At 36.2% G+C, this 17,805-nt stretch overlaps 1 protein-coding gene across 1 annotated transcript in view; it reads right to left on the bottom strand.

Annotated features, from left to right (window-relative positions):
- Positions 1-17,805, bottom strand: part of LOC125238202 (phosphoacetylglucosamine mutase) — a 78,192-nt gene that overhangs the window by 9,135 nt on the left and 51,252 nt on the right. The window contains exon 9 of the mRNA XM_048145475.1: positions 1,073-1,232. Within this exon, the coding sequence (XP_048001432.1) occupies positions 1,073-1,232 (160 nt within the window). The remainder of the gene's footprint in view (positions 1-1,072; positions 1,233-17,805) is intronic.

The following is a 17,805-nucleotide window of genomic DNA, read 5'->3' as shown; positions in this document are numbered from 1 at the left end:
ATAACGTATGCGATCTGAATAAGACCAGGGGCCCGTTTCTCGAAAGGTACAAGCCTTGTATTACAAGTGCGCGAACTGTCAAATCGTATGGGTTGTCATGGAAACACACTTGTAATACAAGGCTTGTACCTTTCGAGAAACGGGCCACTGCGGGCGTAGCACACTGACACACCTCGGACACTGGCGGTCAAATATATGAAAGAGGCGCATTCCTAGCACACAGTCTAAGCTCGTGTAGGTGAACGCGTACTATGCCTGTATGAGTGAAATATGACAGGTCGACTGTTCACGTTTTTGACAGGCGGTAACTGTGAGGTAACCGAGAGGGGGTGGGCGGCACTTTCAGTGGGGAGCGGAAGTGGTTACTGTACGATAGTACTCTTTATCATACTGTGACACTAGTGTGATAAACCTTATCGCGTCGGTGCGCGTCGGACGCACTCACAAACTGCGAAAAAATAGTTATTTGTTATACAAGGGGGCAAAGTTGTATTTTAACGCCGAGTGTGGAATTGAAAAACGAGCAAGGGAAAGGATTTTATAGTTGAACCACGAGCGAAGCGAGTGGTTCGAGAATAGAATCCTGAACTTGCGAGTTTTTTAACACACGAGAAGTAAAATACATTTGCACCCGAGTGTAACACAAAACTTTTCCCCTCACTATAGCGAGGAAACTACAACGCAAGAAAATGCGTTTATCACTGCTTCCAGTAGTTCCACGGGTGGTAAATCATCTTAATTACTAGATTCAACTACTTTTGTCAATTTAAAGCTGTTAATTTGACTTTATTCAAGGTCAAATTACTTTACCCACTAGAAAAAAAAAAATAACTACTACACACTACTACACTAGATAAAATGCGTTTTTACCCGCTGATACTAAAGGACAAAACCCATGTTTCCGAGCTAGTGAGGGGAAAACGGTCTTACGTGACTGTGCTTGCCCGCCTGGATGGACGTTTAAGTCGATCATAGTATTCATAGTATGTACTGTATGTAGCTTTGAGAAGTTCAGTGATGTATTCCCCATCTTTGTTTCAATTTTTCATCTTAACTTAAAATTAATACTTACCAGATCTTCAGTAATGTATTTTGTGGACGCTCCATTGGCGTATGCGGTCTGTACCAGACCTAGTTTCAAATCTGTCGCTTCACACGCCTTTAGCAGTTGCGTGACGTAACTCGCTAGTAGGGTTGCGATTTTATCGCCGTCCAGTAGGTGCATTTTGTTGCTGAAACCAAAGAGAAGCCACAATAAATAAAGGCAAAGATGGCGAAACGATCTTGACGCCTTCCGAAAGAACTGGCCGGAGGAAACGGAAAATCGGGAGTCATGAAGAACCAGTGGAGAGGCATTTGCAGTGGGATACTCAATTTTTTTTGTATGAAGTTGGCGTTCTTCTCCTAGTGAGCATTATATTCTTTGAGAATAACCGACCTATAATTCTAGCGGTGTAACTCTAATAGTATGATGAAGACCTTTTTCTACTCGTCGACTTTAATCTGTCAATTAGGACACCACAGACTAAACTATAAGTGCTGTCTTTTCAGTGTTAGATAGTCTTTGACATTTAGTCAACTATAATATTTCATTACAGTTCACTTTTAGTTAACTGTAATAATTTCAAAAATAGAACTTCATACAAGTTCTTTACTAATTTGCGATACTTGGCAAATTGTTCTGCATCTGAAACACGTTTTTTTTTATCTGTCGAGTTATCGACCAATCACAGACGGTTATTACAAACAATTGGTTGCCAAGTAATTCGATGTTGATACAACGGTGAACGACGCCATTAACATTCATTTTAACTTGAATGATGATATTTTTCGTCCATTGATGATGAAGATAATGACTCATAGAAAAAGTATTGTATAGAATAGTGATATAATTAAGCTTTTCACTCTCGTACCGTACTATTAGGCCACTCAGCAAGCTTCGTGGCCTAAACATGGTACTAGACTGAAAAGCTTTGTATTATATCACGATTGTATAAAATACTATTGGACCCGGTATAGGGTAGAACGGCTTTCATTGGGCTCATTTTAGCTAATTAAGTGAAAATTATTATGTCAATGATTTGTTTCTATAAAGGAGTATTTAGGTTTTCAAACTTACGAACAAACGTTTCCTCAAGCTGCAAATCCAGCATGCATCACTTACTCCTAGTACGAGTACAGTACTAGTACAGTAGCACCGAATTGAGTACACTAGCTTGCAAGTACAGTTGTACTAAGCTGTTTCTGCTGCACTTTACCAGGGTTGCATGAGTTTGGAAAGGTGTTTTAGTACATCACAGCTTTCGTGAAATTTTCGCACAACACAGGTGCCGAGTATGGGACGGGTTCAGAACTAGATTTAGACAGAAGAAACAAGTTCATCCATTTGTATGGCAGCCGAGCGTGTCAGATTTTGTACTGAAGTTGTTACTTGCCCGTGATTTTAAATATGTGTCAGGTCCTTGAGTGTTCATAATTTTTGCGTTGTTGCAATTAAATATCACGTAACGAGGCATTTTTAATGTTTTCGTTGACTTCAACTTACAAAAATTGACGCCCGAAAGCTGCAAGCTGCGATTAAAGACGGACAACGGACGGACAAAAATCCACTTTACTGAGTTCATTTGACACGCTAAATACGTTTGCTTGATCTATGGTATATATGACATCTTTGGGGGTGGGTTTTATGTATGCAATGCACATAAAATAAATAGTATAAAAATTTAAACTCCTACAATTTTACTCTCACAAGTTCTGGTTTCACCTACTTCTTAGTGACCTTTTCTTTTCCTGAATGAAATCCTTGAAGAATGTTCAGAGATCCTTGAATGAAAAACATAAAACTGTTTTTCTGTCCTTCGGCTAGAAAGCGTCGACTTTCAGGCCGCTGCGCTAAACAAAGTTACTGCTTCTCGGCTCCGTCGAACAGAACTGATGGTATTGGTTGATATTTATATTTAAATATTGATTGTTCTGGTAAGATCGAATGCATTTTAGGGGCCCAAACAATCTCTGCAAGTAGTGCCAGTCTACCTTAGCTTCCGCGTTCACTAGGAGTGCATAAAATGCAGGTGTTCAGTGCCCGGTAACCTCAATGTCAAAATCGATAACCTGAAGAACGAGATAGTCAAATGTATGCAAAGTATCTACTACATAAACTAGTAGTACAACTACAGTCACCTACACTCATATTAGGGGCCCAAACTATCTCTGCCAGTCTACCTAAGCTTCCGCGTTCACTAAGCCTGCATAAATCCAGGTGTTCAGTACCCGGTAACCTCAATGTCAAAATCGATAGCCAGCAGAACGAATTAGTCAAATAGGTACAGTCAACCAATTGGAACCCTAGGCCACTGTTGAACTATGTCATAGTGACGTATTAAATCAGATTGTAAGAAATTTCTTACTGCTTGTCAATTTGACATGGTTGTAGAGTGGCCTAGCCTGTACATACTTCAGTCTTGCCAAGACTTGAATGTGAGAAAAATTGCTACTGCATATAATAACTTGTAGTACGTAGTCACCTACGTTCATAATTAGGGGCCCAAACAATCTCTGCCAGTCTACCAATGCTTCCGCGTTCACTAGGAGTGCATAAAATGCAGGTGTTCAATGCACCACATGACCCAAATGTGGAAATCGATAAACAGGAGAAAGAGATGGTTGTCAAATGCTCAGCGGCTTTAATGTGTGCAAAGTACGTATCTAGGTTTCTGGGTAAACTATTATAAAGCAAGCGATAATTTATAATAGAGGTACTTTTGGGACTTTTAGGGTACTGTAAAATGTCAGTTCGCAAACTCTGTTGGTTAACTAAGTTTCATCGTTAGGTACACATATACAATGGAAATATTATGGAACAAAGACTGCTTGACCAAAATATGCACTTTTATGCTTGATCACTATTTATGATACAACATTAGTACAGATAAAATGACCAGATTTCATGGCTCACAAAGAATGACATTCTTAATTTTAACTCTGTTAATTAAGTCGATATGTTGCTGTAGAGGCGACATCTTCGTGAAAAGAAAAAGCCTCAAATAAAGAATTAAAAAAAGACATTCAAATTAATACTTTTTTTTAATAAATGGGCTTACTCTTGGCCACAGACTAGCCAAAGGCAAAGACTATTTCTAGAACGAAACTTTTTGTGTCAAACTGTCAAAACACATTGACACATATTGTCAGCAAAACTACATTTTTCGCAGAATCATCCACTGTCCACTGCCAACTATCTGGTTCAGATTGTACCAGGATTGCATAAAGCGTAGCAGGTAAGCGGTAGTGCGACGAAAACACGTTGCACTATTTAGGTGACCTATTTGTCTAGACTAGAAAGAGACGGACAGAGGGGGACAAACAAATTGAACTCTTGACTTCAAGTTAACTACCGTTTTATATCCAGTATACAGCGCGTAAACGTAATAAGGGCGATAAATGAAACCAGGCGTATAATTCAATATTGTTATCATTAATTAAGAGGTGTTTTTGATTTACTCTTAATTTTCACCCCATAATGAATTTTTGAAAAAAATCTCAGCAGTAATGTACTGTAAACGTGGTTGCGATGACAGTCAATGACAACTGTCAACGAGCGTTTAACGGGAGTGTGTTTGCATTACGTTGCGGGCCGAATTAATTTGTATGGATAAAAAAAATATTTCAATTTTAAGTAAAAGTTATCTAATTACATTTTATACGTCCTATACTCACCACCGTTAAGAGGTTCGCCTGTATTAGGTTTACACCCTGTATTATTAAATTATGAGGGAACAGATGAACATACACACATACATACATACCCACATACATACCGGTCAAAATCATAACCCTCCTTTTGCGTTGCTGTAGTCGGGTAAATAGCCATAGAAATTAAGTAACTAAATTAGGTTTCCAGGAAGAATATCAGAAAAAGTGTAACACATCGAAATAAGTTTACACTACGGAGACTCAGTCACACTTAACGTGTGAGACGAAAAGTGGAATCTTGAGCGTTGCTAGGGTTTTAAGACTTTTAAGGCACCAAGGTTAAACACCACACTAACATGAACAAAATACTAACTGTAAAACATCAAACTAAACCAAATTCATCCATTTATTTTTTACATCATGTTAACATTTGTATGAAAATACTTTGCTCTCTAGTGGATAAAATGCAACTTTTTCATCCGTTTTGAAGAATCAAGACAGCCTTTACCAGTTGGGGTCGTGAAAAATAAATATGTACCCAAGTAATTGTAATTTCTTTTTCAAAACTAAAAAAAAAATTGAACTTTTTAGCTTCCCAGTTGCCCTACTAACTCTGCTATATTTTGCTTCCGCGTTTACCAGGACAATATGAAACAGAAGAGGTTAGGTTTAACCGAGTGCACTAGGTCACCTGCTGGAAAGGCTAGGTCTAGGTCTCCACAACAAACATTATAAACGCTATAGAAATGTCACAAAGTTTAAATAAATAGGTTCACCAACCAACCTGTAGCCTTACCATGACTTTTTTGAGTTAAAAAATACGTTACGTTTTCAGTGAGAGTTACGGAAAATGTATGGAAAAACTGAACAGCGCTCCAAGCGGAAACGCTCACGTACTAAAATTTTCATCGGTACCATAAGTTATTAACGTGTTTACTCCGAGTTTTCAATACGTTCCTAACTTTACAGCTAAGGCGCTCTCTTTCTAACTGTATGAAGTCAATAGAACCAGAACTATTTGACAGTCTCTAGTGAAAACTCAATACTTTACGTGAGTAATCATTGACAGTCACTAGCGTAAAAGTAAACCACCAATTCACTGTGATGTGTCATTACTGTCAAATTATATAACAATCCCACAACATTTTCACGATTATATTTGCAATTTTAAATACAATTATGACTAATATGTATTAATTTATAATATTACGTGAAATTCAAGAACAGCTTAAATGTAGCAGTTAGTCAGTAGTTCGATAAAAAGATAAACCAGTGATGAAACCAGTGTTTGATACTTTTACAAAGGTAATGAGTTATATTTATTCATCATTTTGTACTGTTTAGCTACAGTTGAGATGATTATATTGGTTGCTTTCAGAAAAAGAAGATATTATTGAAAACAATATTTCCATGCCAGCCGTATGGTATTCAGCAAACCCAACGTAGAAGATTGTTCAAATTGATAATGATTGAGGCAGTTAAGAATCAACTGATTACCTACAGCAGCAGGCAGTACCAATTCATGGGCATGTTAGTTCCTCAATGCACAATACTTGTACCTGTAGTCACCATAACACCATGGGTATATATTAGACTCGTGGGTATATATTAGAAGTGAACCAAAGGAAAAAACTTCAAAAAAATTATCCTATTACTGAAATAAAGTATCTCATTCTGTGACTTTGTTTATCTTGTAATATTCTTGAGTAACAGGCTAAGTATTTAATAAATTGATGTGAAACGAAAACTAAAAACCTAAAATTCAGCGTTTTCGTACATATCAAACATCAATTACAACGACATCGACATAGGTAACGACAAAGTCTAAGGTAAGGTATAGAACTTTTGAAGGCGACAAGCCATTATGGGGTGTATATGAAGATTATAATTTGATACAAAAGTGAGTAGAAAAAGCATTTTGAAACAAGTAATAGTTATTTGTTATACAAGGGGGCAAAGTTGTATTTTAACGCCGAGTGTGGAATTGAAAAACGAGCAAGTGAAAGGATTCTATAGTTGAACCACGAGCGAAGCGAGTGGTTCGAGAATAGAATCCTGGACTTGCGAGTTTTTTAACACACGAGAAGTAAAATACACTTGCACCCGAGTGTAACACAAAACTTTTCCCCTCACTATAGCGAGGAAACTACAACGCAAAAAATGCGTTTATCACTGCTTCCAGTTGTTCCACAGGTGGTAAATCATCTTTATTACTAGATTCACCTACTTTTGTCAATTTTAAAGCAGTTAATTTGACTTTATTCAAGGTCAAATTACTTTACCCACTAGTGGATAAAATGCGTTTTTACCCGCTGGTATTAAAGGACAAAACACGTGTTTCCAAGCTAGTGAGGGGAAAAAATTGTATCTAATTTTTTGGCAGGGCACGTAGCCAAATGCACAAACGATTATGATTAACATCGTTATCGTACCTTAGCTATCTCTATCACTTTTCCGTATTGACATGACAGAGCTAGACTGAATTTCGATCGGCGTTTAGCGCATAGATTTAAAGTCCATGGTTCAGTGTCAACGATTGACATTTCAGCTAAGTCCTATCCAAGCCTCCCTAATAACAAAGTTTGAGAAATGCATATACTCATCCTTGACTTCTTTATGAATTAGATAATGTATTGAAAAGGGATGGATATATGCTAGTTATTTCTCTTTCTGGTAGGTGGTCAGTAGGTTCTTGTTTTGCTAGGGATGTTACTTTGTCGATTCTATTATCGATAAAATACACGCTTACTCATGTTCTCACCTTAAAAATAATATAAACTTGATACATATAAAAGTAACGAAAACATACAATATCTATTATAAATATGTCATTAGGATTATTGTGGCTTTTTGACCATGAAAGTCACATATTCATACTGTATTCTTGGATAACCAATCTAACCATACCTACGGATTGCAAATAAATGGGTTGTTTATGTACTCAGTACCTACATAACCGCTCATTATTCTTCTCTTACTAAGGCCCACTGGCCCATATCACATTATCATATATATTTCATCATAGATGTGTATGTCTCCCTTCTTCTTTAACGCGAAGAAAAAGGACGGCATGTTGTCTGTGATCATGTGATTTCCATGATAGTGCAATATCGGCCTAAATAGTATGTGAAAAAAATACGAGTATATGAGAAATCAATACATTCTTCTCTTCTCATTACGCAAAGACCTAAGTAAAATGCTTTTATTTAGCATCTATCTCATGTGAAGTCCACCACTCAGAATCTACTTACCTTCTCTACCAAATGGAAAATAAAACAAACGGCAGTGTAGGTGACATAATTTATTATTTCAATAGTTTCAACTATTTTTAGTTTCTTTTAATCATCTATGAGAATATCTGGAAAAACTATAAAATATTAATGGTTGAGTTCGCTAGACCTGTTACATTACCAGGTCCGTGATGCCTACCAATAAACATTCATGTCCTTATTATTGAATGAATGTCGATAGGGTTATTATCCCTGACGTCGATAAAAATTACACATTTTTACGCATCACTATCATATAAACATAACCTAAAAACAGTTTGAAGAAATATCGAAAAAACATGAATAAAACTATGCAGAATTTAATACGGCATTAGTTATATATAAACTATCAATATCGTTTTTTATGTTTCGTTTAGATCCTACAAATAATATTATCAATAATTGAACGTAATTCGCTAAATGAAAGGTTACATGTTCTTGGCAGTTTTCTTTTCACCATGTACGTGAATTACAGTCCTTAATCACACAGGTCACAGTCACATAAGGCACTTGAACACATCACAAATAGTAACACAGCAGGTTAATCAACAATCTATTAGGAATAAACACAATATAATTAAAAATCGGCCAGATGACCGCCGAGATATTTGACTTAATATAATACGACTATGTACAGTTGTCAAAGGTGGACACCGACTGTGAAAGATAAACACATATTTAATTTAGCCGTATTGTAACTACTAAAAGGCAACCAAAAGGCAACCACTTGACAATCGTTTAGTGACCACCTTCGGGAAAACGAAAGAAGTTCCGGATTTTTGTCGCATTCGCTCATAAACAAAACGTGATAGTGTGTTGTGAGTAAGATTCATGTCACCATGCTCTTATTTTAGCATGGCTTCCATGCTTTAGTTATACTTCCGTGGTCCTATCCTAGTGTCAAAGTTGACAAAGCTAATTTATTTTTTTAATTTATTGGGAGCATTGGCAACTTGGCAATCAGCACAAACATACAATATTTATAATTGTTTATAATACAACATACAGCAGAAGAAACAATTACAGGAATAACAATTACTTTGTTAATCATAAAAGTAATATTGCACATATTGAAATGCTAAACTTATGACTATTTAGTAACTACACAATACAATGTTTTATGAATGAAAAGAAGTATTTTTGAACAATTACAAATTATTTACAAAGCGCCAATAGTGTGCATAATAAATTCATAAATTATAGGGTTTATGCCTACAGCCTTCAAGTTCATTTCCCGGTTCTTTGCTTGGCGGAAAATCCCAACAAACCCTAATAGGGATAGGGGTAGGGTTAGGGATAGGGATAGGTCGATTGGTCGGCAATCGGTAATTGTAAGCGATAATGCGAGAAAGTACTTTTTACCCACCGACAATAGTGCCCAGATACGGAGCCACAGAGAACCTCCTATAGAGTAGCAATCTTGTATATTTTGTTCGCGATACGAGTCACCAGTGCTAGGGGTGCGAGGAGCGGGCGGGGAATGTGTTAAGCGCGCTGTGATTGGCCGTTTCAAGGACGGCGGGCAGTCGCGCCAGAATGAAAGGGACTATCCCTCTACTGACGCGTAATTGGCCAATGTAAATTGACCTATGCCGGCTCTGAATAAATTATAAATGGATGCTGATAAGCAACAATGTGTCAACCCACACGCCAACCATTTTGAGAAAATGGCGTCTAAAGATTTTTTCTCATTTTTTTGTGTTTCTCTTAAAAACAATTGTTTTTATATAGATTGTTGTGTTTTTCAGCTATAATACGTTCAGTAGTAGTGATTATTGTAGCTTAATTTCAAAACAAACTTCAATTTGACGAAATAATGCCCTTTTCTTTTATTGCGAATTGTTCGACGACGTCAAACTTTTTCAAGACTGTGTTATGATACTTAACCCACTTTTGCTAATTGTTTAAAAATATCTATGATTATTAAATAAACATGTTAAAGCACATAAATTGTTGTTGTAAAATACTCTACCTATGCATATTTTTAACTTTATAAGTGTTAAGTAACATATCAGTCATGGTCACTTATGTTATTAGGTATGTAGGAATCAATACATTATTTATTAATCAAACCTTTTAATGATTTTTCTACTCCCGAACTGTTATTCGTCATTTACAGGATTGTGCGTATCGAAAAAACTGAAAACGCATTGTTTGGTTCTGTAATCATGGCAACGCATTGCATTAACGATACTGCGTGGGTGCGCGGGAAGGCTTTGGGCAGCTGAGCTGACAGTGCAAACCGCGAAATTCACACTGTTTCCTGTATTGCAATACAGGAAACAGTGTGAATTTCGCGAGAATTATTAAAAACTAAGTGCATGGTCGTTGTAAAAGTATTGTATGCAATGGTGTTTAACTGACTCCCAAATACTCGTGGAAAGTACGCCACTCATATTTCTTGACCTACTTTAAACGCCTGTTGAATAAAATACTTTAAATTAACTATTAGAGTAATGATAATTTCTAGACACATATTTAAATTATCTGTGCTTTTTCAACAAAAAATCGTTACAAAAACCAAATAATCATCTTTAAAAAAAATAAACTACTTATCTAAAATATACAACAAAATATTTTTTTACGCTAAGAAATAGACTAAGTCATTTAAATTATGAATAACTCATGACTTGTACAAGAACAAAACATAAAATATCTTTAACAAAATAATAAACTACCATTCAGTAAGTATTCAAAAATCAAACAATATTTTTATGCATACATTAACACGTCTTAATGTAATTAGTAATTATAAAAAAATAGTAGCTTATATTAGATTTTTATATAAACACGTACTTGTAAAAAATGTTTGCAAATTATAATAACGAATATGTATATTCATGACTTAAAATGTTCAATTTCGTACTGAATTTACCATTCATGTGCAAAAATATACTAATGGACTAAGTCATAACTTATTCAAACATAAATTAATATGAACAGTTATATTTTACAATATAGTGTCATGGTACTTACACCAAAAACGAACAATTTATGACCCGAATATAATTTAACAATAATGACTTATGTTTTATAACACGGGTCGTAGCATAAAACAACGAATAAAATATCATTTTGCAATAATCATTCAAGTCTCATAGTGGGTAACTATGTCATTTTTTGCGTTTTGCAAGAATGAGTCAAGTGTAAAAAAATCGTTGAGTCAACCCTCATAACTCATTATTGTAATTTAAATATGTCTTCTGCCAATTACTATAATAAGTTTAGGTTCTTGACACATTAATGCAAAACAGGCAACACACGATAAAGGATTTGTGTTAACCTATTTTTTACTTTTGGGATAGTGAAAATTTTCAAAATGAAAAGGTCATTTTTGCAAATAGAAGTTTAAAAATCCAGCTATAACATGGCATTAAAATCTCATTTTTTTAGTTTTTGTGGGTTGACACATTATTGCTTATCACCATCCAAATATGACTTATTTGTGGAATGTAATGCCGTCTGTTTTTAAATTTGAGCTTCTTGTTACCTTTCCACACCATTTCACACTACAGGTGGACATCTTTAAGGCATCAAAATACCCTTTTTAAATTTTTTTACTGCGAAAAACAAGCGCTGCTTTCGGGTCTGTTACTTGGTCGCTACTGATCGGGCACGGCGAGCGCCCGCGCTTATATCAGTGCAAATACTAGGAAGGCTGGCGACCGCGAATCGTCTTGTAATGGATGTCTAATTGTCTATAGGGGTTGGTCTGTGTACGGAGCTATGTGAGTTCTGTTGTACAATATGTAATTTCCTCAGTGTATATAGAATACATACCTACTGGTACCTACTACCTACGCTGTGGTTGCTGTGTAACATTTGTACAACCACTGCAAGCATTTCTTTTTAAAAACAATAGTAATATGAGTAATTGAAAAAAACGCAGACAAACGTCTGCATAGAAACCGACGGATCCAAATGAAAATTTTATTATTTGTATATGTTTGAATAAGAATTTTTTTAGTACGCGAGCGAAACCGCGGGCAAAAGCTAATTCTATATAAGATGCTATGTACCCTTTTTCTGTAAAAAATATTTCTATTTCTTTACTACTCAAGAACATCACAAATAAACAAAGTCAATTAATGAAATACTTTATTTTAGTAACAGGATTATTTTTTGGAGTTGAGGTTTTTTCCTTTATTGGAGCACTTCTATACATATACCTGTGATGATCATGGCCAATAATACCATTAAGTGCATCGCGGAACAAAAACACCTATAAATTGGTACTGCTCCCCTCTGCTGCCCTAAGGTTTTGAGTAGCGTAACTGCCAGAGTGCCACAGTATTAATATCAATTGAACCATCTTCCATGTTGACTGAATACCATACGGGTTTGTTCGGAAATATTGATTTCAATCATAGCTTCCGTCATCTTTCTGAAACCAAAAACTGCTTTGAGCATTATAATCATCTCAATTGTAAATAGTACAATATGATGGCCAAAAATAACTCATTACCTTATTTGATTTGTTCACTGGTTTATCTTTTTATTCAATTTTAGCTAATCTTGAATTTCACGTAATATTATAAATTAATGCAATATGTTAGTCATAATTTTATTTAAAACTGCAAATATAATTGTGAAAATTCCGTGTGATTTTTGTATAACTTGACAGAAATGTCACGTCAAAATGGTTTGAGGCCTACTACCGAATACCGAAGTTATCGACATGTGGACATGAGTCTCTTTTACTCTTATCAGTATAAAGTGAAAGAGGAAGAATCCTCAGTGCGTATGTTTCGAAATTTGCAGTAGACCCTATATTGACAGATTTCGATAGGTAAATTACATTTACTTATGATTTTAGTTCCATCGCGTAAACACCAGAGGCGTAGCATTCGCCTATAGTTCTTTCTCCGTTTATTGATAAACTTAGAAAGGGATAGAAGCAGCTTCTTTGGCGTGAAGTTAGGCACAATATATTGTAAACAAACGTAAACTCACTTACTTTCTGAGTAAAGTAATACGGCTCTCACTTGGGCAGCCCATGGTAACGGTACTGTTTAAGTAGGCATTTACTTACCAAGTTACCAATCTAAACCAAACCCAAAATTGTATAATTTACTTTTCCCCTCACTAGCTCGGAAACACGTGTTTTGTCCTTTAATACCAGCGGGTAAAAACGCATTTTATCCACTAGTGGGTAAAGTAATTTGACCTTGAATAAAGTCAAATTAACTGCTTTAAAATTGATAAAAGTAGGTGAATCTAGTAATAAAGATGATTTACCACCTGTGAAACAACTGGAAGCAGTGAAAAACGCATTTTTTGCGTTGTAGTTTCCTCGCTGTAGTGAGGGGAAAAGTTTTGTGTTACACTCGGGTGCAAATGTATTTTACTTCTCGTGTGTCAAAAAACTCGCAAGTTCAGGATTCTATTTTCGAACCACTCGCTTCGCTCGTGGTTCAACTATAGAATCCTTTCACTTGCTCGTTTTTCAATTTCACACTCGGCGTTAAAATACAACTTTGCCCCCTTGTATAACAAATAACTATAATTTGTTGGCGCGACGACCCAAAGTGAGTCTTGGCCTCCAACACAAGAGCACGCCGCTTTACGCGGTCCAGTCGGCGTACCGAGCTTCTAATTTTATCACTTATCCACGTGGATAAGACATCTGTTACGCTTTGGCAAGTATGTCAGTGTGAGAGTGAGTGACAGATGTCTTATCCACGTGTATTTAGTGATAAAATTGGAATCATAATAGCTAGGCAGGGCGACCTCCCGCCAGCCCTCAATATTGTATAATTTACGTTATATTTTTTATAGGTACATTCAAATAATATATTGAACCACAGGTACACACAGGTTTTTGAAAAAAGATATAGATATAATAAGCTATGATTCTATTTCTATTGGTTGGTTTAAAACCATTTGAAAACAAATCATTCGCAAACACATCGTTGGTCGAAACGCAGCCCCATATTCCACAAAAATAAAGTGAGATCAGTCGAAATGCAAACTCCTTATAACTCTGCTTGCATTTTCTTCCGCGTTTACTAGGAGCGCATAAAATAAAGCAGATGGAAAACTGGACTGTGACCTAAAAACGAGAACACTGCACTTCAGTGGGTCTCAAAGAACTAAGTTATTAGACTTATATTGACCAGGATATAGACCGTGATTACCTTTTTGATTTTTATCGAGCTCCCGATATTTCGACGCAGTTGCATGCATCATGATCACGGAAAACTGACGAAGGCGGGTGGATGTTAAAGTTGCATAGACAGCGCGCGATCTACCCTCCTTCGCGCGCTGTCTAATAACCGCGCGAAAATAACCGTGAATCATTCAAAACTAAGTTATTGTTATCAATGCGTGAGTACAGATGTTGTGCGAAAAGCTTTTCCTTCGTATTTTTCCGGAAACGTTCGTATTTGTCATGCTAGTTCAGACAGTGTTTTTTTTTCACCACACCAACTAATAAAGGCTTATTTTTCTATTCGAAAACAGATAGCAAAATTGCAATATATCCACAAGAGTGCAAAGTAATTTCATACAAATTTTAACTTGATGTCTTAAGCTGGCTGGTAGAATTTACCTATAAATGATGATTTTGAATCATAAATAAGTACTGAATAAATTGATGGATTTGGTTTAATTTGATGTTTTATAGTCAGTTGTATTTTGTTCGTGTTGGTGTGGTGAAAATTTTTGTGTTTGTCGGTGGCAAAGTTTGTTTAACCTTCGTGCCTTGAAACCCTCGCAACGCTCAAGATTCCACTTTCGAACCACTCGCTACGCTCGCGGAATATTGGAATCTTCCGCTTGCTCGGGTATCAATATTGGCACGTGCGGTTAAACAACTACTTTGCCCCCTTGTAAAATAAATAACTATTTCAAAAAAGTTCGACTTTCAAAACATTCAAGTTTTTTAAAGTGCGGGGTCAAAGTTCAGACGCAGCCAGTAACTTCGCCAGCGATTTCTTCCGCGTTTACCAGGGCTGCATAAACTGAAAGAGACGCACTGTGACCCAAAAACGGAACCGGAAGGTGCCGGAAGTAAGGCTAGTGTAGATTAATTATTTTCAAAATTTAGTTAGTCAATCATTTTATATCTTACGGAGTAAAATTTATGGATTAGCTTTTTTTGTGTAGGTACTAACAGTCACTACATATTCATATTCATATTCATTTATTTTGTATTAGCAATAACTCCGTATAGACAGATAAAGTCTAAGAAAAAAACGTACCTCAGTACCATACAGAAAAAGGTACGGTGGCCTAGATGGTATTACACCTTTGGGGTACGCTCAGCTAGATGGCACTAATATTAATATTTGACATTTTAAAACATATCAAGCTAAGAATATGGGCCAAATTGTCAAAACTGAGGTTCAAAAGTTTTAAGCCTGTGTCGAGAGATGGCAGTCTATGCACTGTGATTACACATTTTACTTCGACAGTAACTCTCTATAATACTCGATCCTCTTTGGTATTAGTTATGCATTGTCAGTCTTACAATTAGGTACATATTATATTATTTACAAAGGAATTTAACATGTCAAACAATGACGTAAATAAGGAAAATATAGCAATATTCTCAATTATAAATAGCGTACACTATGTTGTGTCACAATTTATTGTATAAAAGTAATATTTTGAGTAAACTTCGAAATACTTGTTAGTATGGGAACTACTGACCATATTGACATCAGCATTATTGTTGAATTATACCGAAAAAAAAAAATATTTCAAAAAATCATAGAAAGTGCAAAGTGTAGGCAAAGTCCAGTTGGATCTACTCTAGAATATTCTTCCGCGTTTACTAGGGCCACATAAAAATCAGGAGGAAGCTACTAGGTATATAGGTCACAAGTTCATCTAGATATTCTAGATAGCTATCGATTTTGAGTGAATAAGATAGAGAGGTAGATTTGACGGGAAATAGATAAATAGATGTTGATAAAAAGAGACAAAGAATGCAAGCAGTGCCTTCATAACCTAACCACAAAATTAAAATTTTGAAAAAACCCCCGACCGCGCTTTAGTGGACCGATTTTCATGAAACATGGCTAAGAACACTCCCGACTAACACAGCTTTCAAATAAAAAAAACTAAATCGAAATAGGTTCATCCGTTCGGGAGCTACGATGCCACAGACAGACACACACACAGACAGACAAACAGACAGACAGACAGACAGACAGACAGACAGACAGACGGACAGACAGACAGACAGACTGACAGACACGTCAAACTTATAACACCCCGTCGTTTTTGCGTCGGGGGTTAATAAAATGCAATTTAAAACTTTTCGGTAACTTTCATGTTGTGGCGGTTTCAAGTGGCGCCACCAAGTGACAATAGAAAATATTAGTTTTATTTATCGAAGAAAGTTCATCTTGAAGTTCACGTTCTCAAATAAACAAGTGCGGCCAAAAATATCTAAAACACTAGGTATTATTAAGTTCTTCTTACAGGTGGCGCAGAGAAATTAAAAATAAATGCCTTAATTTTTTGTCTATTAGAAGTTTATATAACCTAACTGTTTGAGCCACTGCGATACCCGCTGGTTAAGACCGAGTATGACAGCGCCATCTAGGAGCCGAACGAAGAGGCGTAAACAACCGCGGCCATGATTAAAATCAGTTTTCGCTAGAAGCTCCTACGTTCGGAAGCAAATTATTGCATCGTCGCCGTAGAACCGCCTTTTTTTAATTGTTTTTATGTTAATTGTGTGTTATATTGTGCCCCGGGGTTGTCAGTGTATGGACAACATCGGATTTTGTGATCAAGATCGATAAGTGACAGTGTCGGCGAACATTGAACAGGCCACGAGGTGCACCCATCAGCAAAGGCCAGATTCTCCAGATTACGCCAGAGCGAGACACGAGGATTCACCAAGTAAGCTCCCTAGATTAGGCAAAGTCAAATCTTAGGTTCTTGATCGGCGCAAGTATCGCAGACCCGCCCCGCCTTTCTCGTCCCGCTATCGTAGGTACCTATATTCAAAAAAATCCATTCAATTATACTTTTTTTCGTGAGACCAAGAGTGGCAGTAATTTCACGAGCCCGTGGCTCATTCAAAATATTGGTCCTTCACCCCTGGATTATCAGTTCAGTGTTTTAAATACATTTACGTAGGTAATTAGCTTCCTCGCAAACCTAACCTATAAAGAATTCTCATCGATTACTTACTTACCTATCGGACATCTATACGTGCTTTAAACGATATACTTACAGCTTAAATAATCGGAGTAAGTGAAAAACATTTGCATTTTGTTATAAATATACATAATATATAGTCAGTTACATTTTCGTTTTTAGTTACCTACGTACATCCGTAGGTACATATCCGCGAATTCGGTGTTCCATTTTTTCACTTACGCCAAACCAAGCAGAAAAATAGTTAGAAAACGGTACGTTTGAAGTCTAAAGTAAAGTGAATTCATTTCATTGTGTTTATTCAGTACGTAAACATTACGTTGTGTAGGTATAACATTTAGGTAGGAATAGGCAGTGAACATTCCGTTCGCTAGTAGGTAAAGTAAATATCAGCTGATTTGTGTATCTTTGATTTGTAGGTATTTATCGATTTAGGAATACATTAGTTATATTAAATACCTATCGTTGGTACAATAGGTATATATTCTAAGTATAGGTATAAGCTATTTCTATCGTGTTGATTAAAAATGGCACCGCCAGATAAAGTAGGGCCTAATATTAAATTATTAGAATCTCAAATCCAGGCGTATTTCGGTAGAATGCAAACTATCTATGACTTGTCACCGCACGTCGCGACGGCCAAAACGCAAGAACGATTTTTGTCGCAGTCGGCGACCGTTGATACTTTGCGTTCGGAATTTAATAACCTGGTGGAACAACTCAACGC

The sequence above is a fragment of the Leguminivora glycinivorella genome, chromosome 23, assembly GCF_023078275.1.
Source record: "Leguminivora glycinivorella isolate SPB_JAAS2020 chromosome 23, LegGlyc_1.1, whole genome shotgun sequence".
NCBI lineage: Eukaryota > Metazoa > Arthropoda > Insecta > Lepidoptera > Tortricidae > Leguminivora > Leguminivora glycinivorella.
This window is presented reverse-complemented; position numbering and strand designations above follow the sequence as displayed.